The sequence below is a fragment of the Euprymna scolopes genome, chromosome 1, assembly GCF_053919585.1.
Source record: "Euprymna scolopes isolate OS-2025 chromosome 1, ASM5391958v1, whole genome shotgun sequence".
NCBI classification, from domain to species: domain Eukaryota; kingdom Metazoa; phylum Mollusca; class Cephalopoda; order Sepiida; family Sepiolidae; genus Euprymna; species Euprymna scolopes.
Window position 1 is genome coordinate 170,495,353 of NC_136482.1, and position 25,681 is coordinate 170,521,033.

A 25,681-nucleotide genomic window follows, 5' to 3' on the forward strand; every position below is an offset into this window, starting at 1 on the left:
ATTGGTGTAGTGTTCATTAATTAAAGGGAATATTTTTATTCCAATAATCCATAAATAGGGGAATGGATTGTGTCAGCCAATCAAAATGTAAGGAACAAGTATGGGGAGACGTTAGTATTTTTGGTGTAGAAGAATGGAAGGTAAATGCTATGTCAAATAGTGAGTAAATCAGTTACGTAAGAATGAGTCTAAATTTAAATCCCCTGTGAGTATAAATATGCAATGTAAGTGGGTGACAGTGGGAGTACTTGACGAATAGGGGAAAAAATGGAAAGTACTTTCTCTGTAGGTTATGACAACGATGATGATGTCGCCTCTAGGATTAAATCTAATGGTTTAATATTATGAATTAATGTCTAAAATGTTCTACAGTTAAATAAAGAAATGGCTAATAGTGTAAACATGATAAATTTGTATGTGCCATCTGTTGTTGTAAACCTACAGTATTTTGGTCCAGGGGGGAGAAACTGCACCTCTTTTATTATATATAGGGATGACTGCAATCAAATCTTAGGAAAAGGTCTGATAAAATTAACTTTTTTATACAGTACATTGGCTTCAATTACTAATTGGTGACTACCTATGTCTTGCTTCCATTCAGCATATGAATCTTTTTGTAAAAGCCATCTTTTAAATGTGTCTTAATGTTTGCTAAACAAAATAATTTCTCATTGCACGAAAGCTTTTGCAACCAATGTTTGTTTACTTGTTAGATAAATTTAGCCATGGACACACATGCCCGTTTGTTAAAACCGCAATCTTTGTTTTCCTAGTCAATAACAATGACAAACAAGGAAGATCACTCAAAAACCTTAGCCCAAAAGAATAGAATTCTTATATCTCAACACAAGGGAGATAACTGGGTTTTTTTTTTTTTTTTTTTTAATGTGAAGAAATTAACCTTTCCAAAAAAGAGTAGAAACACAAATTCTTGTATAGTCCCATTGGCATTCTATTACACATGCCTCATGCAATAAATACATTTTCTTTAATAAAATATATAAGTACAAAAATAAAATTAAATCTTTTCTTTTTTTTTTTTAATAATGAGTCACCACTTAACAAGGAAAAAAGGTACTCAAGGGGCAGGATATTTGCTTATATCAGATTTGAAGATAATCATGTTAATTAGAGTTCTGTGGTTTTATTTTCCGCGGATAAAAAGTTCTTGGAAAGAAACTGTTCATGGAAGTTTTGTTAGGTTTTAAGAAAAAAAAATGGAAAGTGGTGGTAGCTAGACGAGTTCTTATGAATGTTTTATAGGAAGGAACCAAAGATTGAAGTTCGGTTTAGATCTTACCATGAAAATAACGATAGAGTAGAGGAAGACTAGCATCGTTTTTTCTGTGGGAAAGGGACAGTAACGAAGAGAAGAGCTGATCTATCTAGATTGCAAAGTTGATTTTGTTCTCGATTAAGATTAAAAAAAATGAAAAAGAATACTCTAATCGGCACCTCCTCAGACTCGATCTTAGAATATATCTACTCTTCTTGACATAGCAAGGAGAAAGAAGCAATCTTAGTAGAAGCTAGTGTCCCCAATATCGTTGGTTTAAACAGTTGAGCGGGAAAAAGTCATAAAATATCAAGTATTTATGTATGACATGAAAAAGAAACTGAAATCTTAGGAAGATCTCCGTCATTCCAGTAGTTATAGGAGCAACTGGACTCGTAAAAAAAAAAAAAAATTTCAAAATTTACCTGGCAAATATACCTAATGAACCAAGTGCAAGAGAGATTCAAACAATTACATTTAAAGGAGCAGTTAAAATCTTGAAAAGATCTCTCTGTTGGAATGTGTGAGATAGCAGGTGAATGCCTAGCATCCGGTAGATTGCCCAGCATCCGGTAGATTGCCCCACCCTCAGCTTGAACAAAATAAGAAAATTTAGGGGGAAAAATGTAGAGGATTACGTCAAGAGTTTAAAAAAAACATTTTTTTTTTAAACATAGAATTTCTATATGTCCCGCTAGTTTATAAACAAGAGCAAGTAAAAGTGGAACAAGTTTTAGATGGTAGGAGTAAAAAAAAAAAAAAAAAAAAAAAAATCTAGTGTTCATTTCAACTCATACGTACCAAAAGAAAATGATTGAATTTCATGAATATTATCCTAAAAAAGGTTCTGTGGCATTTTCAAACAGAATGTTGGTAACTATTGTTACTATTATTATTACTACTACTACTACCACCATTATCAGCACCACCACCACTACTACTACTAAGCAAAAAATAAATGGATCGACAGTAGCTAGGATCGACCCAAGGGCTCCCTTTTCATTAGTTACTAGACCAAGGTCTAGGAAAGGGTGCCACTCTTTTTCCTGGTCTTCACTTTTTAATGCTGAATATTTAGCAGGGGGAGGGGGCATCAAGTACTATTTTTTTTTAATCTTTGGTATGATTTGATCAAGGTTTGAACTCTGGTTCATTAGCAAATGCTCTAACCATTATATTAAATAGGTCAGTATTACTACTTCTTAATTCTATTTTCAGTGCAGCTTACTTGCTTTTGGAGTAAAGCTTTAAAAGTATGATGAGTTTTTATTTTTATACAATCCATAAATCACTATCGGGCAGTAAAGCCTACAAGCAAAGAAAAAAAAAGGTTAAAAAATCAAATATACAACCAAATAGATGTTACCATAGCCAATAAGTTAATTTTCTATCTACCTGACTTATTTTATTTATTTTCTTTTGTATTTCTAAGTAGTCTTTATTTAATCTTAAATATTCTGTTTTTACCAATTGCTAGTTAAAAAAATGGCGGCTTGCTTATTTCCTATAAATAAAAATCTGTTTGTTGGTTAACAACTTGTAAAAAAACGAATACTTGAGATGAAATAAAAAAAGTATTTAAAACTACTTGAAAAAAAAAATGAGCCAGGTAGGTAGAAAAGTAACTTTGGCTATGGTAACATTTATTTATTGTATATTTGATTTTTTCCCTTAGTCATTTGTTGGTTTAACTTCAAAATTCCCAAATCCACATAAATAAAACATTTTTTTTTCTCAAAGTGTCTGCGGTTTTTTAACTTTTAACTTTTCCTGTACTCGAGTTAAAAGTTAAAAAAAACAAAAACGCTTGGACCATATATCCATACCTTCGACGAAGATACAAAAAAGATAATTTGAAAAATAAAAAAAGGTATTACAAAACAGAAGTTTTCTGTTGTCTTTAACAGTGTCTGTTTAAATGAAAAAAAAATACTGCTTAAATATACGCAATAAATAAAACAGTGGATGTATGTACGTGTGTCTGTGTGTGACTATTTAACGAATAAACTCTTAAACACTGAAATTAACAGGAAATAGTAATCATACACCAAGGATGGTTTATAATGAGTAAAATCTTTCTTTGGATCGATGAACAATGCATACAGAAGTCAACGAGTTGAAATGCAAAATGTTTATTTTCAACTTGTCGACATTTCTATTAGTTTGTACATGCGTAAACTAATCATAATTAAAAGTGGTTTAATTTTATAACTTTCTTATCTATCTTTTAGGTTAGCTAAAACGGTAGTGAACGCAGCCGGAGTGCCAAATGCTTGGATTTCAATTCTAGCTGATGGCACCTAAATCATTTTTTTTTTTTTTTAAGTTTTTGTTGTTTTAAGTTAGCAGAAGGAAAGGAGAAAAAGAAAGGGAAAAACAGATCAAACGAACAGAGGTCTTACCGCGTGTGTGTCGGGCAAAGTTGGGCAAAAGAGAGAGAGAAATCAAGATGGCGCCCATAGTTTTAAAAGCTGTGCTCTGGTGGAAGTCATGCGAAATCACGTAGGAGACATGTATAAAAGGAGTTGACAGGTTAGGCCGATGAAAGGCAGACAGACAAAGGTTGGTGACAGTGGTGATCTCAAACCCAATGGTTGTTGGCTTGCAAAGACAAATTCTTTTAATTTTGTCGTCCTAAATCAGGAACACTTCACTTTTGAAATTAATAAAATATATATCTCTTTATCGCCATAACTTTTTTATGCAATATATATATATTTTTTTAATCATAAAGCCCACATATAACGGAAGTTAGCATGCAACTGACATATTAACATAAACAAACCCCCCATTCACTTGTTAAACAATGCATAGACCTGTACTTTGAAGACCAGTTGGGCGAACAAGCCATAAGAGCAAGAAATATTTCCTTTTTGAAAGGTGACTTAAAAGCACAATTCGATGGTTCAATAGAGGGGAAATATATATATATAATGAAATCTATATGAAGTAAAATATATTAAGCATATTTTACAATTGGCAAGGTAGGGCACCCCACTGCTAGTTTTGAATCTAACTGGTAGGCGTAAATGATCCAAATGTGTTTTCAGTTTCATGCAAAAGGGTAAAATCTGTGTGAAAGCCCTTTGTGAAAACTCCGGTGTTTCCGATTTTTGTGAAATTTTAGCAATAGATATTGGACATCAGTTAATAAATTTTCCTCAAATTTCAATTTTTTGCAGTAGTTTAAAATGACTTTAAAAAGCATATGTAAATTGCTTCCCGGCTGACTATAACATGGTCAATTTAAAATCTAATGTAAATAAGCTTTTGTTCAGCCATCCTCTCAAATGATCAAGCCATACCCAAGTTCCACCATCACTGATCATGTTGTCTCACCATCTACCTAACTTATCAACCCTTACCCTAGAGCAAGGGAGTAGCCAGCCATGTTTTCTTTGCTTTTTCGCCACCCCTCCCACCCCTCAGAGAAGTTGACTTAAATTTTTTCCCTAATTTAAAGCACCAGTAGGGCAGCTAGAGATAGGCAGGCAAGCATTTGTCTTGCCACAAAACATTTGCCTGCTAATGGGGAATTATTTACTTCTTGTAGATCGATTTTGTTTGCCATTTTACAATAACACATCAAAGTTTACCTACAGGGGAATTTTGCAGAGTTGGATTCGTTTTGTTCTGTTTCATTTAAAGTATTTACTAATTTATTTTCATTTTTTTTTTTTTGTACGAAAATGAACCGAAAATTTTCGTATTATTCTGTTTTATTTATTCTTCGTTTTGCTTCGTACATCTAGAATTATTTAATTACAATGAGGATGTGGCAAAAGGTACCAAGGTTTAACAAAAAAAAAGCTATGAAACATTATTAATATTGAGTAATTTGACAAAGTAATTATATAGTAAAAAATTTCATAAATCAATCAAAATATTTAGTTTTCATGTTATAAGAACATTCAATGGGCATTAATTGCAATTTTTAGGTTGCCCTAATTATAATAAAAACAAATGAAACGAAACTTTACTGAAACGAAATGAATGAAGCATTATATTTAATAAAATTTTGCTACAAAAATTTGGACCCCCCTCCCCCTTTGGTCCTTCCTGGCTACACCCTTGTGATTTTCTCTCTTCTGATCTGGACTATGTGATGCAATAGGTGGGAAAAATGTGGTTGGTTAACTTTAACATCTCTAAAGGAAAACATTCAGACCCTTGTTTTGCTTGAAGAAGCCCCTTATTTTAAGTCCATATTTCAAATGGAAACTTTATATCATACATGTTTCTGGGGTCACTGGAAAAATGGTTAGATTAATTCTACTACCTTAGAATGTACCCCTTCCTGTTTCGTTTATTTTTTTGTTTTGCTTTATAAGTATTTAATTACAACCAGGATGTGGCGAAAGGTACCAAGACAACAAAAAACTATGAAAAAGTAACCAAATATTAGTATTATTAATAAGGTTGAGTAATTTGACGAAATAATTATATAAAAATTTTTCATGAATCAATCAAAATATTTAAATTTCACGTTTATAAAAACATTCAATGAGCATTAATTGCAATTTTTAGGTTGCCCTAATTAAAATTAAAAAAAAAACCGGATGAAATGAAACTTTACTAAAATGAAATACAATGTACAAAACTGTAAAATTTAATACTCTCCACCCTTGGTACTTCCTGGTTATGTCCTTGTCCTAGAATAGCCTCCAAACTTTGATAAGCAGTGACCCCCCTCCCCATAAAGAACAAAAAAAAAAACTCCCATTTAAAAATTCAAATATTTCAGATTTGCATTGTATTTGATCCATATTCATTAGACATAAATTAAGCAAGATTTCATGAATTCAGTTTCTTAAAGCTCCTTAATCTTAATCCTGAAATTTTAGACATTATCTAAAATGAAAATCCTGTAATAAGATTTATAATAGCCTTATCTTTATTTTAATCTTCGTAAGGATGATAATATAAAAGTGGTGCAAGACTGTTCTGTTCAGGGAATTAATTTTACCCGTCCTGGGACGGGTATACTAGTTTTTTTTTTTTTTTTTTTTTTTTTAAATCAGATTATAAAAATTCTGTATAACTGGAATTGAGAAAGTGTTAAAATATTTCTTTGCTCATTGTGTAAATTATTTTTTTAAATTTAAGGTACTTGTACAGTTTAATGAACAAATTAAAAAAATATCGAAAAAAAGGTTATATTGCTCGTATTCATTATGGAACAAAGTTCTCCAAAAAAATTTTTTACTTAATTTTATCAAGAAGTTTTTTTTTTTTTTTTTACAGTGAAAAAACAATTTGTTATGATACCGAGCAAAAGGTTCGATTTTTAGGAAGAAAAGCTAGTAATAAAGATGGGGAGGGAGTATCGGCGCTTTACATGGAGTTATCTCCCCGTGGCGTGTTCCACAAATTCCCTAATGGCTGACTTCAACGCACTCTTATAAGAACATGTTTTTCTGCTGTAAAAAGAAACAACTCAATCAATTTAAATGAATTTTTTTTTTTCCAGAGATCTTCAGTCTATAATGGATACGTACAATATAACCTTTTTTTTATATTTTCATTTTTGAATGTCTTGATTAAACTGTACAAGTACCAAATTAAATTCTTTAATATTTATCTCAAAATACATTTATTTTGGAATTAAGCAGCCTGATGTTTCACAAGAGTGAAAAATTGTGGGACAAACATACAAATACAAATATTTGCAAATATATTATATACTATTAAGAGTGTTAGTAGTAAAAATAATTATTTCATAGTTAAAATTAATAAACAACTATCTGCATAAGTTGTTGGCTGTTGAGAACCTGCAGCTTTTAAAATCATCGGGCTTCCTGAAATTTACCAAATCTAACATTTGACAGGGCTCTATGGCTAAATTTATCTTTAGTTGACCTTTGACAACTAAATATTTTCGTTTACTAGCCAAATAGAAAAATTACTAGCCAAACCCATATGATTTTTAGAATATGACATCTTCGTTCTGTGACGAGTATGTACATCATAAAAAATTTTCTGTATATTTTTAAATAAGTGTAATTCTAAATATAAAACAAATTTTATGTTGATACTTGAAGGTATAGACATTCTGTTTTCTTCAGATGTTTTTTTAAACAGTCTTCGTCAAAAAAGGAGTATATTGTTCTATTAAACTTAAATAATTTAACTTTGTTCGTTTTATTAAAAAAAAAAAAAAGTTGAAAAGATATTTTTCACTCAGTAGTGGGCTTTGGAAGATTGTCAGTGAAAGAAATACAATCGCCAAAAGATAAGCGCTTCATTATTTCTAGTCACCACTTTTAAAAATCACTCGCAAATGCGACTGTTTCACTCGCAATGTAGAGCCCTGTTGATGTTATATATTATTTTTTTTGGAATCCTTTGAGATGAGTAATTTGTGTATTTATTTTATTTATTTACGAACAGTTATACTCCTCTTGTATCTTTTCACTACGTTTCGGTGCAGTGGATAGAGGCGTTCAGTTCTCTCGATGGTCCCAGGTGAACAATGTCTGAAGATAGCAATTTCAATCCTACCCAAAGCAGGCCAGAGGATTAGTTGGCCAAAACGTGGTGAGATGATAAGAGCTATAGAAGGCAGTAATTACTGGGGATACAGTTAGGAGACTCAGCATTCCTATCCGTCACGGTTAATCACCTAAAGAAAGCCAGAGGATGAGTTGGCCGAAACGTGGTGAAGTAACAACAACTATGAAGATGAGGATAACAGTCCACAAATAAAATAAATATGCTTACTGTATATGTATATCATGACTTGTATACTCTTCATTTCCCTGGCAGTTGTATGTTATCTTGAGCACTTTTCGGTGGGTTGGAGTACATGCTACATAATAATTTGTTGTTTTAGTTAAAACATTTTTTAAGATTTTGCCTATCTTTCACGAAAAACACCCGTCTAGCTGAATCCACTGTGAAAAATTTCCCCCACTCTATATCTGTGCCTAAATCAAAACGCGGATTCCATAAACAAAGCTTCTTTCTTAGAACTGCACGCCTGTGGAACTCTGTTCCGTCTGCCTGCTTCCCACCGGACTACAACTTGGATGTCTTCAAGTCCAATGTTAACAAATTCCTAATGAACCGCCCCCTTAAGTAAACACTTCATCAAATCTCCACACTAACGTAATGTACTTGCAATAACCCTTATCCCTGAGTGGCTTCCGGGCCTTGATAAGTGGTGATCACTGTGTAAAAAAAAAAAAAAAAAAAAAGAATAAGAACTTGTATATAAAATAAATACGCCTACTGTATATGTATATCATGACTTGTATACTCTTCATTTCCCTGGCAGTTGTATGTTATCTTGAGCACTTTTCGGTGGGTTGGAGTACATGCTACATAATAATTTGTTGTTTTAGTTAAAACATTTTTTAAGATTTTGCCTATCTTTCACGAAAAACACCCGTCTAGCAAGTCCAATGTTAACAAATTCCTAATGAACCGCCCCCTTAAGTAAACACTTCATCAAATCTCCACACTAACGTAATGTACTTGCAATAACCCTTATCCCTGAGTGGCTTCCGGGCCTTGATAAGTGGTGATCACTGTGTAAAAAAAAAAAAAAAAAAAAAGAATAAGAACTTGTATATAAAATAAATACGCCTACTGTATATGTATATCATGACTTGTATACTCTTCATTTCCCTGGCAGTTGTATGTTATCTTGAGCACTTTTCGGTGGGTTGGAGTACATGCTACATAATAATTTGTTGTTTTAGTTAAAACATTTTTTAAGATTTTGCCTATCTTTCACGAAAAACACCCGTCTAGCTGAATCCACTGTGAAAAATTTCCCCCACTCTATATCTGTGCCTAAATCAAAACACGGATTCCATAAACAAAGCTTCTTTCTTAGAACTGCACGCCTGTGGAACTCTGTTCCGTCTGCCTGCTTCCCACCGGACTACAACTTGGATGTCTTCAAGTCCAATGTTAACAAATTCCTAATGAACCGCCCCCTTAAGTAAACACTTCATCAAATCTCCACACTAACGTAATGTACTTGCAATAACCCTTATCCCTGAGTGGCTTCCGGGCCTTGATAAGTGGTGATCACTGTGTAAAAAAAAAAAAAAAAAAAAAGAATAAGAACTTGTATAAATTGTCGAAAAACGATATTACAATTAAACATAAACCCAAGTATTGATGGCAATAAACCATAAAACTGAATATTTATAAAGATTCAGTGCATCTGTTACCATATTGACCGGAGACCGGCCTATCCTTGTTTTATCGTTATTTCCATCGCAGGTGCTCGTCTGAACTCTAATCTCTGGTCCCCCCCCTCGCCAATCTTTCACAAAAAACACCCGTCTAGCTGAATCCACTTTCAAAAATTTTCCCCACTCTTTATCTGTGCCTAAATCAAAATGTAGATTCCATGAACAAAGCTTCTTTCTTAGAACTGCACGCCAGTGGAACTCTGTTCCGTCTGCCTGCTTCCTACCTGTCTACAACCTGGATGTCTTCAAGTCCAATGTAAACAAATTCCTAATGAACCGCCACCTCAAGTAAACACTTCAATAAATCTCCACACTAACGTACTGTACTTGCAATAACCCTTATCCCTGAGTGACTTCCGGGCCTTGATAAGTGGTGACCACCGTGTAAAAAAAAAAAAAAATGTTAAAGAAATATTTTTTTTTTTGTTGAGAATTTGAAGAATTGTAATTAATACAATACAAAAATAAGTTATGTGCCAACCTACACTACAGCATAGACACACGTCTGTAGATAAATTGTATTAATAGATATATTGGAATATTTTTTTGTTTAAACAGATTGTTGCAGATGAAATTTTCTACAATCTGAAATTCAGTGGGAAATTAATTTTATTAATATACATTATTTGGATAAACTAGAAAAAAAATTTTTTTTAATTGTTTTATTAAATACGGTAACAGATGCTTCAATATTTTTTATTATAAATATTGTTTGGATAGTTTATATCCATTGATACTTGTTTTTTGTTTGAGTTGCAATGTTATTTTTTTTTATATTAAAACGATAACTTGTAAGATTCTTTTATTAGTGATATTTTATGTGGTATACACAGTTGATGTTATTACAAAATGATTTTCTATCTTATCTATATATCTATAAAAGTAAACATGTCTGTCTGTGTGTGTCTGTGTACATTTCTCTATGCAATAACTCTGTCAATTTTCAGTCTACATACTCGAAATTTGATATACAGGGTACTGAGATTTGGGAAAATCTTTGTAATCCGTTTTCGGCCAGAAATTTGGCTGTTAAGGGGCAAAAATTCAACGATTTGACCTTTGAGAACTCTACCAAACTCCTCCGCCAATTTTGGGTCTAAACACTTGAAATTTTAGATGTAGGTTCTTTGGACCTGGATCTAACTTAATAAGTTGATTTGAGCCTAAAACAATAAATGTTAAGGGGTCATAATAGGGGTCAAAGTTAAAAAAAAATTGACCGCTTTTTTTTTTTTTTTTTTTTGCTCAACATACACCTTCAAACACCCGGACAATGCTGGGCTGAAAGGCTAGTAGTCTATAAAAGTGAGAATGTGTGTGTGAGGCACTTCTCAACCTATATACTCAATGAATTTTAATCTTGAAATTTGGTGCATAGTTTATTCACACATGTGGAACACTTATTAATCGGGTTTCATCTGGAAAAAAAGGGCTGCTAAGTGGTTAATATTGAAAAATTGGTACGTGGAAAGCCATCAGATTTTTATCTGTTTTTAACTGTTTAACGAATGCGCATGCACGGTCGTAAAACTTCCTTATGTTAAATATGACTTAGTTTGAAAGCACTCACTGAAAGTCATGCCAAGCTGGTGTAATGCTTATCGTAATTGACTTACTGGTTTCAGGTTTTGGTTTCGATCTCAGCTTGAGTATTTTTTTTCATTTTTTTATTTACAAGAAGTGACCCATCTAGAAAAAAAAAACATAATACTCACATGCACATGTCATAGTTTCTGTATTAATTAAAATATAATATTTATGCATATTTTATCACCGGGCAACGCCGTGCAGGCTGCTAGTATATGTAGAAAAGTGAGAGTGTGTGTGTGTGTGTGTGTGTGTGTGTGCATGCGTGTGCGAGGACACTTCTCAACCTATATACTGAACGAATTTTTGATCTACAGACTTGAAATTTGATGTATAGGGTATTCAGACATGTGGAAAACTTTTTAATCGGTTTTCATCGGAAAAAAAAGGGGTACTAAGGGGTTAAAATGGAAAAATTGATACATGGTAGGTCATTGAATATTTATCTGTTTGTCAACTGTTTAATGAATGCGCATGTGCGTATGGTTCAAACGACAGATTCCTTATGTTAAGAATAAGTAGGTTTGAAAACACTTTTTAAAAATCGTTTCAAGTTGACCTAATGGTTATTGTACTTGATTCACTATCTTTAGGTTTTGGTTTCGATCTCAGGTTGAGTATTTATTTTTTTACTTACAAGAAGTAAACTGTTCAGAAAAAAACATAGTACTTGCATGCACATGTCTCAGTTTCTATATGAATTAAAAGATAATATTTATGTGTATTTTATGACCAGGCAACGCCGAGCGGCCTGCTAGTAATGATATAAAGTATGCAGTGCTTACATGTGCAAACTGTATGCTTTTGTGCAGTGGTTGAGTTTCGGGTGTGCTTATTACTTATATAATCATTTCAGGTTAATATTTTCCATAGGTAAAGCAACCAATGAATTTTTAACAATAAATCAAACGTTTCCTTAATTTACGCACTCTACTTTTGTATAAATAATATCGTCTGAAGAGGTTTCTAGTTACTTGTAACTGACTGACCAAAACATGCTCATGAATGTGTAGCGACATGTAAATGGTTATGTAAAACAAATAAAGTGTGTATATACAAGGCCGCCAACCCCCAATATTTCCTCCTGTATCAGAAAACACGTTATGTGATATACATATATCTGTACGTGATGTTGCCAAGCTAATCAAAAACCTTGATTCCAGAAAAGCAACCGGCCCTGACAGTATTCCAATTATAATGCTGAAAAAAACTTCAACCAGAACTAGCGCCCATACTTATAAAGCTGTTTAAACGTTGTCTTAAGGAGAATTGCTTCCCATCACCCTGGAAAATCTCATCAGTATGCCCTGTATTTAAGAATTCAGGTGATCGCTCATCCCCCTCCTGGTACAGGCCAATAAGTCTCCTGTGCGTCATGAGTAAGTTGCCGGAATATGTGTTAGATAGAGAAGTAATCAAACATCTCAGCAAAAATAACCTTCTTAGTGACACAAAATATGGTTTCCGTTTTGCTAGATCTACAGCAGATGTGCTTACAGTTATATCTCATAGGATTAGCGAATCTCTCGACGGAGGCAACCTTTCTAGGGCAATTGCTCTTGACATATCTAAGGCCTTTGATAGGTTATGGCATAAAGGTTTACTTCACAAGATCTCTAGCTATGGTATAGTTGGAAATGTCTTTTCAATTATTAAATCATTTCTTTCTGATAGGTTCATAAGAGTAGTAGTTGATGGGCAAAAATCAGAAGCTCACAGTATTAATGCTGGAGTCCCTCAGGGGTCCATCCTGGATCCAACTCTTTTCCTGATCTACATTAATGATCTTCCAAATCATATCCTTACATCATTTGTAGACATTTATGCTGATGACACTACCATCTATGGTAGCACATCTAAGATTGTAAACGACCAAGTTCTCTCTAATTCTCTCTCCTCTGATCTTGAGCATGTGGTACAATAGGGAAAGGAGTGGCTAGTTAGTTTTAATGCATCTAAAACCAAGCTTCTCTCTTTAGATCATCAACGTTCTGATCCCCATCTGGCATCAATTGAAATGAATGGCTCTCGTCTTGAGGAGGCCTCAAGTTTTAACAAGCTTCTGGGCTTGACCTTTACTCTTGATCTTAAATGGAACACGTACATCAAATCTGTTACCAAGGCCACTGGAAAAATGGTGGGATTCTTCTATCGATCCAGTAAATATCTCACTGCTGATGGAATTCTCTATCTATATACACAGGTTTGTCCAAGGATGGAATACTGTTGCCACATCTGGGCAGGAGCTGCTAGAAAGGACTTGTCCTGCCTTGATAGAGTTCAAAATAGACTTCGTAGCCCTGTAGGAGATGTCCTTTTCTCTTCTCTGCAACCTCTATCTCACAGAAGAGATGTTGCGAGCTTGTCTCTGCTGCATTGTTATTTTCATGGAAAGTGTTTGACTAAGCTTCAGTCCAGGGTCCCCCCTCACCAAGCTTTCACAAGAAACACTCGTCTAGCTGAAAACACTATCAATAATTCCCCCCACTCTTCATCTGTGTCTAAACCTAAACGTAGATTCCATGAACAAAGCTTCTTTCTTAGAACTGCACGCCTGTGGAATTCTCTTCCGTTTTCCTGCTTTCCAGCTGACTACAATATGGTTGTCTTCAAGTCTAACGTAAACAAGTTCTTGATGTGCCGTTTCACTTGTTAACAAATTTATCGAATTTCCATTACTAACAATTACTATATTGGCCAATTTCTACTGTACACTGTTTAACCCTTATCCGCGAGTGGCATGTTGGCCTTGATAATGTGGTGATGCCTATTTTTTTTTTTTTTACTTGGTGCCCTGACAAAAGGAGGGTGGACCTGCAAATTCATTCTTGTCTGTTCGTCTGTTCGTTCGTTCGTACGTTCATCTGTCCATACTTTTCTCAATAACTTGGAATTTTTTGAAATTTTGCACAAACATTAAACATGATATGAGTAAAAAAGTAACAGAACGGATTTTTCGGGAAAAGTCCGGTTACCACCCCAAGGAGTGCATTTCAGATAAAAATGGCTAAAATTGACACTTTTGTGCTTATTAAAAAAAAAAATTGATGCCTTGGATTTTTGAAAAACTTTCTGAAAAGTTGTAACTAACTGATTTCTATATAATTTTGTTTGTCTATACTTAACTCTTGGGTATGCCCCAGCGTCTTTTTTAGGGCTAATAAAAACACTCCATTTTTGGGACTATTTTACCATATTTGTCCAAAATTTCCTGTGTATGTCTATTTAGCAGTTTTGCATGGTGCTGAACTTAAATTTAAATGTGGGGACATTTGAGGCTAAATGGGGAGGGCAAATGATGGACTTAGTCATTTCTTTTTCTGCATGCTGCAGAACTCAAATTTAAATATGTTAAGGCCTAAAACTGCACCGTTTGTTCATTTTCATCAGAATTTGACATCTCCTGGGAACTTTTGGGGTTAAATTGCGGGAGGGGACGGCAAATGCTGAACTTAGTTATTTTTTTATGCCTCGTTCACTGTGCACTCACGGGGGACCATGCATGCTTCATTTGTTTTTTCCTGCATCTACAATTTCAATAGTAAAATAATAGAACACTTCCTAAGCAAAGCTTTCGCACTCATCATTCACAGCCCTTCCGATAGCGTGTTTCATGAAACAATGCATACATTTCGTCCCCATTTAAATGTTATTACATCCGCTGGAAAAATAGTGGATCCTTCTATCGATCCAGTAGATATCTCACTGCTGATCTCTGCCTATATAAGAGCCAGGTATGTCCAAGGATGGAGTATTGTTGCCACATCCAGGCAGGAGCTGCTAGAAAGAATTCATCCTGCCTTGACAAAGGTCAAAATATACTTCATAGCCTCACAGGGGATGCCCTTTTCTCTTCCCTGTAATCTCTTTCTCCCAGAAGAGACGTTGTGAGCCTGTCTCTGCTTTATCATTATTTTCATGGCAAGTGCTCATTTGAGCTCCAATCTATGGCACCTCCCCTCGTCAAACTTTCACAAGAAACACTCGTCTAGTTGAAATCACTGTCAATAATTTCCCCCACTCTTTATCTGTGCGTAAACCTAAAAGTAGATTCCATGAACAAAGCTTCTTTCTTAGAACTGCACACCTGTGGAACTCTCTTGCGTCCATCTGTCTGTCCGCAACCGACTACAATATGGTCCTTTTCAAGTCCAACATAAACAAATTCTTGATGAGCCGTTCCCCTTAAGTAATCCAATTTACCAAATTTCCACTACTAACAATTACTACGATATTGTCCGATTGACTACTGTACACTCTTTAACCCTTATCCTCGAGTGGCCTCTGGGCCTTGATAAGTGGTAACTCCTATGTAAAAATAAAAATTTTTTATTCCAAACAAGCTCATTCTCTCAAATTCCTTAGAATGTATAATTCTTTTTAAGCCACTGTTTATTATTTCATTTTTCCACTCATACTACTAATTCCAACAAGCCGACAGATTTTTAAAATCTAGTGTCACTACACTAGATTTTAAAAATAAATAATAAACATTTCTTTAATTTCAATTGCTACAGCATTCTGAATGTATTCGAAGAACAAGTGAATATTTGATTTTCAGGACTGCTGATTAAACACTCATATAATTTTAATCATTCTATTGAATGTTTGAATAAATTACTGAACACAACAGCCTAACTCGTAACTTAAACACTTTTGATTTTATTTACGTGATTTTTGATTTTGCTTTAATAAATAGAAACTAATAGTGGCAGACCTTGCTTGTTTTCATTTTAATCCTTAAGAAACTCAAGTGACTTGTTTTTTCTTCTGACAAAATTAAATTACATCATACAAAGTTTGAAGACTTTATTCTTATGGGCACTTTTATTGATAGTGCACACATGAAATTCTAGTCCCCTTCAAAGTGATCTCCTCCGGCCGCAATACACTTGTTGTACCATTCCAACAACTTATGGAAGGTCCCATAGAAGTCCTCTTTCATCTTCTCAATTGTCTCATAAATGACAGCTTTTAAAATTTTCCTTGAGCTTAGGGAATAACCAAAAGTCACAGGGAGCAAGGTCTGGACTATAGTGAAGGTGAAGAACTGTCTGGATACTCATCTTGGTCAAATTGTCTGTGACAAGAATGAAGTTGTGGACTGGTGCATTGTCCTGGTGAAAATACCACTGACCCAATTTAAAGAATGCTGGCCTCTTCCAACAGAATCTCCATTAAAACCTCAACATAGTATTCTTTGTTGATTGTCCAGTGGGAACTCAGTGCATGTAGATCCTGCCCGTGCTGTCAAAAAAAAAAAAAAGGATCATCATAATTTTCTGAGTGGATTTGCTTTATCTGGCCCTCTTGGGTCTGAGAGAACCAGCATGCTTCCATTGAGAACTCTTTCTCTTGGTCTCTGGGTCATAGCAGTAGATCCAGCTTTCATCACAGGTCACCAGAGCATCAAGAACTGTGGGATCTGAATTGATCAGCTTGACCATCTCCCTGCTGTCATGATAATTTTTTTTTTTTTTTTTTTTTCTGATTTTCTCTGAGCAGCCTTGGGACAAACTTTGTGCAAATCTTCTGCATCTTCAGTTCCTTGTGAATAATTATGAGTACAGTTCCCACACTGACATCAAACTGTGCACTCATTGTCTCTATAGACACACGACGGTCCTTATCCATGAAATTCTTTATTTGGCCAATCAACTCTGGTGTTCTGACCTCCTTACTTCTCCCACACCTCTTATCATACCTCACAGACTCCCTGCCTTCCTTGAATCTCTTATGCCACTCAAAAACTGATGCTCGATTCATACAAGATATTCAAAAGCAAGTCTGAAGCATTTTATACGTTTCTGTGGCATTTTTTCCATGTTTAAAACAGAATTTTATTGCATATCATTTTTCTAAAATGCCCTCACGTACAGATTGCATTTTTGACATTCATCAGCTGTGACAATCAGGCTTTAGTAGGGTGTATTCTAATTCCTGCTGTAGCTGTTCATTTGAACCTGAAATCATAAAAATTGTTCAGTCATCTCATAAGATATGTAGGAATAACATACTGAATTTTCAAGAGTCTATGACAAATTTAAATGTCTGTACAAAAAAGTCTGGAAACTTATTGAAGGCACCTCATATATAGATGTAGCAGAAATTACAAAACATTCTTTTAGTCAAGAAAAGACAGCAGATTAGTTCCAAATTATTCTTTCTCCACATAACAAATTTGCAAAAGAGTTCATGTGATATCAATTAGCATAAAGAGTAAATTTGTGGGTCAATTTTCAAAACAATTATATGGAAAGAGAATAAAATAAGCACCCAAATGGTATTAATTTCATGTGTTTTTACATGTTTACTATTTTTATACTCCAAAGTTAAAAACGAAGAAAAAGAAAATGGTCGAAATTAACAACAAAAAGGAAATCGTTTTTTTTATTTTTTTTATTATAACATTTCGTATGTTAAAATGTTACAAGGTTAAATGTTGATCGATATTGCTGAAATTCAAAGGCTATTTAAACGTAGATGATTTATTCTAGAACAATAGAGATTTGTATCTGTTCTGTTGTGGAGTAGAGCTGTATATATTCTCGTGTATGTGGCTTATATAATTACGACATGTCAGTCATCGTCTGTTTGTGTGTGCACATGTGTGTATACGGTCATAAGCATGTGTGTGTGTGTGTGACATAAAAAGAGATCTTAAGACACATACCTTTTTCTTCTTCTTCTGTCGGTGCCCCTTTGCGATGATTCATGCATGCTCCCAAAAACACGACTGGAAATATTATTGTTTGGAGACGGTCTTTATTTTGGATTTTCCTTGTACCTTGCTAGCACGCAGCTGCAATACGTCAATGGAAGTCAATGAGTTTAAAACTTGTCAGTCTTAACTTTTTGACCTCTCTACATTTAACTTGAACGCAAGCAAATTGGTTTAAGCTAGTACTGCCTTAACCGCATTATTGACACAACATCTCTATGTATATCATTAAGGTTTATATAGATAGGTTTTAGAATTATTTTTGTAATGTAAATATATAATTTTTATTTAAAACGAAAATGTTAAACACTGTTCTGTCAGCTATTCATAATAGTAGTATTTTAAAAAATTTTAAACTTGTTAACTTTTGGAATTTTTTCCGCTTTTCTCCTTTTACTGAATAATGCGTTTTGATAGATATTGCTAAAATATTGTTTTCTTTGTTTTTTTAGGCTGGTGTAATAGAAGGAATTGTGATAATGGCTGTTATTGGATTTATAAGGTTAGTTATTTATTTTAAGTAATTTTTTTGTTGCTATGATTCATACACTTTAATTCATTGTAAAAAAAAAAAAAAAAAAAAAAAAATTGCATGCTTATTAATGCTATCAATTTGTATGAGACACTCAGTTAGGAATAAAACTTTTTTCTTTTTTTAAATTTTATAAATGTTCTCCGCACTTCCTCAAAGAAATACAGAACTACTAATTTATATTAAAGTTCTGAATTTTTTAGATGAGGGTTGATAGTTTATATTACTTGTATCAATCGGACTATTGTTGTCATCTTGAGTATTATTTGTGCAACGTTTTGGTTGGATTGTCCTTCGACCGTCTTCAGGCATGTTGGTTGTGGTTTGGAAAAAGAAAAAAGAATAACTTTTCTCTTTTCTTTTTCCAAACAACAACCAACATACCTGAAGACGGTCGAAGGACAATCAGTCCGAAACGTTGCACTCAAGATGACAACAATAGTCCGATTGATACAAGTAATATAAACTAATTTATAAATCCAATATAATTATGAATTTCTTTTTTTTTAACTGTGAACCAGAAAGTTTTTTTTTTATATTTATATCTTACAAGATATTTAAAAGAGATGGGGGGGGGAATCGTGTTGAGGAGTTTTAAAGAAACGGTGAGCAAGGGGAAGATGATTATTTAAATGATTTCACAGAAACACCACAAGGAAGAATGAAAAAAAGTAATAGTAAATCTTTAAAATGGTTATAAACATTTCATTTTACTTTCCGAAACTTTTTTTTCAAATTAAAAAAAAAAAAAAAAAAAAAAATCTGTTCATCTAGTAGTCTAGCTTCTATGAAGGTCAACACTCTTAATTTTATTACTTTCAGCATCCCAAGGGCTCTTCATGCCACATTTAATGCGATTCTAATCAATAGTTTTGGAACCTATAAGTGTGTATAATTACTATTAATAGTAGTAGTAGTAAGAGGATTTTGATGCTGATCCCTCCACAGCACACATCAAATGTTCTTCATGCTAATTTCAGAGCAATTTTGCCTACTTTTGGAAGCTGTCAGGGGTGGTCAACCATTTACTTTTCATTTGCTATTTTCTTTCAAAAGAGCTCAGATACAACCTACATTATATGATAATGATTAAATTAGATATGTTTACCAAAATATGTCCTAGATTTGCCTTTTCTCCTTTTAGTTTTTATATTTACAGTAATAATGAAGGGGGGGGCTAAAAATGTTTTTCTTCTTTTTTATATGATTAAAACACATGCAATCACAAAGTGACGCTGAGTTTGGCCAAATAGATGAAAATTGACAAAAGACCAAGTGCTGTATGTAACAAACACCTCTTTGAATTCACATTGATAAATCCGATTAAACAAGCTGAAGGAGGAATGACTGACAAATTTTATGTGAAAAACCTCTACGATTTGGCATAAAGTGGGTGACATCTTATTCTTACTGATGAGACAGTCGTCAATCTCCACATTTCACTGAACAACAATAAACAAAGACCGTCGGACATTCATGGTTGAAACTTGGTGGACAAGACAGTTATAGAATGAAGTTTATTTGTACCAAATATGGTTGGATTATAGAAAAGATTATGAATTTTATTAACGATTTCATGGGCTGCATTTTTATCGGTTCACCCTGTATTATAGATACTGGAGAATTGTAAAAAAAAACATTTGTATAAGTTAAGAAATAAAAGTTACATAAAATAATACAATAAAATTCAAATTTCTAATTTACGTATATTTATTGCATTTCTACTTCACAGTTTAGTCTTGATTAAAACCAGAACGGGTGACATTCTTTCTGTCTTCCTCCCTGCCCCTCTCTCTCTCCTTTTTCTTTCTTTTTCTCTGTTAGCAATGAAAGAAAGGAGAGAAAAAATTGAAAAGACAAATCAGAACTTCCTTTTTATCAGTGAATAAAGATTTGTCTTAATTTTTTCTTGAGGCACATGATTAGAGTTTGAGTACATTTGAGTTAGGGAGTGACAACTCCCACTTTCTTTATTCATGACTATAATAAAAATATTGACCAGGATTAAATATAGGAAGCAATAAAATCGATTGAAAATATATATTTTCTAACATGGACCAATTTTTGCTGAAACTGAATAGTTTTAAGCATGTAACAAAGTCAAAGGAAGAATTAGAAAATTTGATTATGCCTCTAATTTTGTTTCAGGGTGGAATGATAGAATTGTTGCACTAGAAAAGACATGATTCCATTTCTGTTAAATAAAAACCGATTTTCTTTTTTTTTTTTTTTTTTTTTTTCTTACAAACCATCTACTAGTTAGCCAGTTGTGTATAAATCCCAAGAGTGATAGGAACCTTCTATTATGTCTGAAAGTGACACAATGTTCAATGAGCGAGATCGGAGAGGCACCACTGTACAATTCATACTCTCTACCAATCCAAAGTATGACAACAAGACCATTGTCAGCTCCTTCGAAATGCAAATCTAGGCTTCAACGCTTGAGGGCACAGCTCAATGGAGTTTCCAGCCACGGTTATGATCTTTGATGTGGTTATAAGTGAGGGCCACATCATGCTACCTCACATCTTGCAGATCGGCTTGAAAGTCAACAGTACAGTGTATCTGAATGTGCTGAAGAGTGTGGTGCTCCCGTGGTGCAATCAGGTGATCGTTGGCAAACCTTGGGTATGGCAGCAGGACTCTGCGCTGGCCCATAAATCCAAAGGGACCCAGGGTTGGCTTCAAAATGTGTGCTACGCCTTTGTACCCTGCTCTCACTACCCCCCTCCTCCCTTAACCTGAACCCACTGGACTACTTTGTTTAATCATATGTTGAGAATATCACCAACATAACCTCCCACAACACCAAATCCAGACTGCTCGCCACCATCTGCCAAGTATTTGCCGAGCTTCCACCAGTGCTTGTGGAAAAGGCATGCTCCCAGTTCCGAACCCATATCGAGGCTGATTGAGGCTGAAGGTGACTATATTGAATAGATGTCGGCTCTACTACATAATCAAGTTACTTGAATTGATTTTTTTCAATAAAAGTTTTAAAATAAAGCTGTAGTGTTGTTTTCTTTAGGGCGACACTTTTATTGTTCCACCCTGTACCTTGTTTAATCCTATACATACTGAATGATATCCTTTACTAAAAAGTGTTGGGAAAACCTATGATGTAAATGGATGACATCAATTTGTAACAACATCCATTAAATAAAGAGTGGAAAACATTGAGAAGAAATTGTTTAGGATCAATGAAGTAACAAAAGGATAAGGTCATTCATTAAAGCAGAATGCAGGTGATGGGTCATAGATTATCTACTAGACTAACACCTGAGAGTCTTTGCCCTATTGGCAGGACCACAAATTTGTCATACAGAGTGGTACCCCCTATTGAAAATGGCGCCACCTGTGGTAACCTGTAATGCATTAAAACTGTATTCTGGTGGCTGAGCTATCCATGGCCTGATTGTATGAAGTGTCATTGTGACTTGCACCACTTTGGCCTTCACTTTAGCTAGATTGAAGTTTGGAGAGACCCAATCCAATCATTGGACTGCTCTAGTAAGCATGAGTTCATCTCCAACCGTAAAAGTCAATCATGTTGAAAACAAAGAAAATTGATACAACTAAAAGTAATGTTTTCTAGAAGCAAATGCTTCCTAAGAATCTATATATTAATAGTGTGTGTGTTATTTTGTGTGTCACATTTACATCTTTTTTCTTCAGAGTGACTGTCGTTTAATTGTTATGACCTTCCACTTCTTGTCATAAATAATTTTACCAGGAATTCTTCATAAATTTTGATTTCGATTATAGCTGAAGTTACTCAAATAATATATATATATATATATATATATATATATATATATATATATATATATATATATATATTTTTTTCTTAATAAGTTTTGGTTTTGGTTCAAGCTGATGCAGCCAAATCATATGGATATATATTTTTTTTATTTTGAAATCACAACTTCATATATAAGAATCGATAGAAGCTTAAGTCTATAATAATATATACAAAATCTGTATTAATTAAAATATCGTGTTTAAGCGTATTTTACGACCAAGCTACACCAGGCGTTCTTGCTAGCTTAGATAAATACTTTTGCAGTTTTAACAAAAAAGCTACAGGAATATCAGGGTGTCTCCATTTACGTTGAACACCCACAGAATGCTAACATCAATATATTACATCTGAAAGAGTCCGCTGTGGAATTTTTACAGATCTCGTTAGTACAGGGTGAGTCACTGGAAACGGATGTTTTTAAGGAAAACAAAACTCTGAAAATATTTCAACAAAAATTTTATAATGTACATAAAAACATTTACTAAACTATGCCAATTTGGAATATTTAGATGCGAAAAATTATGTCTGACAAATGATGGCCATTTTCACGAGCACAAATTTGAAGCCGCTTTCTAAAGTTTGCCTCCATTTTCACTAATGTTTCTTCACCTATTTTTTTGATATTTTCACATATTGCAGTCTTCAGTTCTCCAAGTGTGCTAAGTTTCCCAGCATAGACGCGTGATTTAAAAAAAATTCCCACAGATAAAAATCACACATGGAAAGATCGGGTGAGCATGGAGGTCACGGGAGATTTCTAAAGCGGGAAATGACATGATTAGAGAATGCAGCTCGAACAGCAGTCATGGACGCTCTTGCTGTATGAGCAGTGGTGCCATCTTGTTAAAACCACATTGGTGCCCTAATGATTCCTCGTCTGCGAAGCTCAGGAGCGGAAACTGTTCTAAAACATTTGAATATAGTGGTCTGAAGTAATCGTTGCAGTCTCTTCTCCTTCTTCAAAAAAATAATGGACCAAAAATCCTGCACTTTCCCAAACCACACCAAACAGTCACTTTTGGGCTGTGTAGTGATCGCTGATGTAATTCATGAGGATTGTCTGAAGCCCAGTATTGAAAGTTTTGCTTGTTAAATGTACTATTGAAATGAAAATGGGCTTCATTACTCATTATCAAGGTTAAATCCATGTTTTCTTCAAACATGTCGAGCATTGTTTGAAAAAAAAAAATAAACATTGTTGGTAATCCCACGGATTCAGTTGTTGGACAGTCACAATTTTGTATTCACTGCACGGTGCTCTGACTTATTCCCATTTTTGTAGAGTGTCACCTAGCAGAGCACATGGGACTTCGGATGATTGCCCCTCTCACTTGATCCACATTTCCTGGTGTTTTAGCAGTTCTGGCAGGGTCGGATGGTTTGGTTTTCAATAGTAAACCAGTAGTTCTTAGTGCACTAACCCACCTAAGAATAGTATTGTGGCTTGGTACATTACCATGACGACTGATGTTGAATCTTCACTTGAAGAAACTTGGGTTTTTGTCACTGATTCACCATTTTTCACATAAGTGTTATAAGCAAACACACAGTGTTCATGACTCCACAGTAGCATGAGGGAACTGAAAAGAAAAGCGATTTAAAATCAATAACTAAAACCAAATTTAACATAAAAGATAAACAAATAGCAACAAACTAAACAGCATCTTAAGTAAGTTTAAAGAGTACCTTCTTCACTCCCTACCCCTTACTCAAAGAGAACAAGGAGCATCCTAAAAACATCCGTTTCTCATGACTCACCCTGTATAAAATACCTGTGGAATTATTCAGCATTAAATAACCCATAGATGACTGATATGCTGTAAAACAAACCAAACCTCTGGAGATTTGTGTGTATATACTCCGTGTGATTAGAAAAAAAAAAAGTAAATCGGTGCTCGATTATAATACAAGCACCAGACAATATCTGATAAGCTGCCAAAATCCAAACCTCAAAATAGTGCACCAACATCACAAAACAAGAGCCAACAGAACAACTTACGATGTGGAATACAATGTTTTTCCGGCCCCTGATTAAGGTATTTGCCCGCGCCTTATGATATTATTTATAATGTTATTTGATTATATACATGTGTATTATATACTGTACTGTATTTTGTTACTAATCTTTAATGCTGTATCCCGGGGTTCTACTATATATATATATATATATATATATATATATATATATATATATATATATATATATATATGTGTGTATATGTATAAAAGTAACTTTGTCGGTGTGTGTGAAAAATCTCTACCTAATTCCTCTTTGAATATTTGATCTACAATGTTGTAATTTGATATATATTTGAACCTGTAGGACACTCTCGGTTTGGTTCTTAGCCAGTAAAATAGTTGTTAAGGGGGTAAAAAATAAAAAAAAAACATTAACCTTGCGTAAGTTGTCTATACCCGTTTTATTCTGTACATGTGCTAATTAAAAGTTATAGGTTAAAGAACATTTTTGGGGAGCAGTTTTTGTATGCATATGAATTTAGGTCATATGCTATCTGGAGAGCTATGTTTTGGTTTTGATTCTAGCTGATTGCAATCAAATTATTTTATTTTTATTTTATATATTAGCTACAATATAATACAAAATCTGCATGAATTAAAATATAATATTTAAGTGTATTTTATGACCGGGCAACTTTGGGCGGTCTTGCTAGTCCAATGCATTTTTATCCATTTACCAGAAAATAATGGGATTAGTGCATTTGTTCATTTGACATATATCATCCATTGCCCTGACTAGCGAAGACATCGCAAGAAAAATCAAGGACATTACAACATGGTACCTGTTTTATATATAAATTAATAAAATTTGTTTCTTGAGAACATTAACAGAAAATTATCACTGGTATCTATATTGTTTGTTGCCTTCTTGTTTCACATGTTTTCACTTCTCTGATCATTCAAATTTAAAAAATATATCATCCATTACAAATGATTCACTCACATATATTTATAATTTCATCATGGCGATTCTCCTCTGAAACAATAAAAATATAATTAGATTTACTTGCTCAACGGTACAAAACCGTGGCTAGAGCTTAAGTTCAAAGTCAAATAAAATTTTAAAATACCCAAAGAGTAATAACCTAAACACATCTAACACTAAGTGTAACTGCATAATTAGGACAAATTGTCCATTAGCAAATGATTGTTTGTGCAACAGTATGGTATACAATTGTATAGTTGAAACAGGTAGTAATAATAATATAAATAGTAATAATGGCAATCACATACCAACTAATAAGGACAATCAAAATAACAGCGATATTAATGTTCAATGACTTGTGTGTCAGTATCTTAGTCAAGCCCACCTATGGCTAAATAAATTTATCCAACGGCTACAAAAAGACGATGCTAGAGTCGTTCAGTGAGTAACTGCCGAGGTTGCTCTGGTAGTGTGTCGGGTTGTGTCAATGGAATTGTTTGAGATTCATCGATGGTATTGTTCATGTTGAATTGTGTAGATGGAAGTTTGGCTTATGTTTGTTGTTCAGTTGACTTGACAGTTGCCATAGTTATACTGCCGCGTATGAAAACA

At 33.9% G+C, this 25,681-nt stretch overlaps 1 protein-coding gene across 4 annotated transcripts in view; it reads left to right on the forward strand.

Moving 5' to 3' along the window:
- The window catches only part of LOC145277320 (uncharacterized), a 239,879-nt gene that overhangs the window by 76,626 nt on the left and 137,572 nt on the right, over positions 1-25,681 (forward strand). For all 4 annotated transcript variants that reach the window (XM_080128787.1, XM_080128789.1, XM_080128788.1 and 1 more), the window contains exon 2: positions 18,244-18,293. In XM_080128787.1, the coding sequence (XP_079984913.1) occupies positions 18,244-18,293 (50 nt within the window). The remainder of the gene's footprint in view (positions 1-18,243; positions 18,294-25,681) is intronic.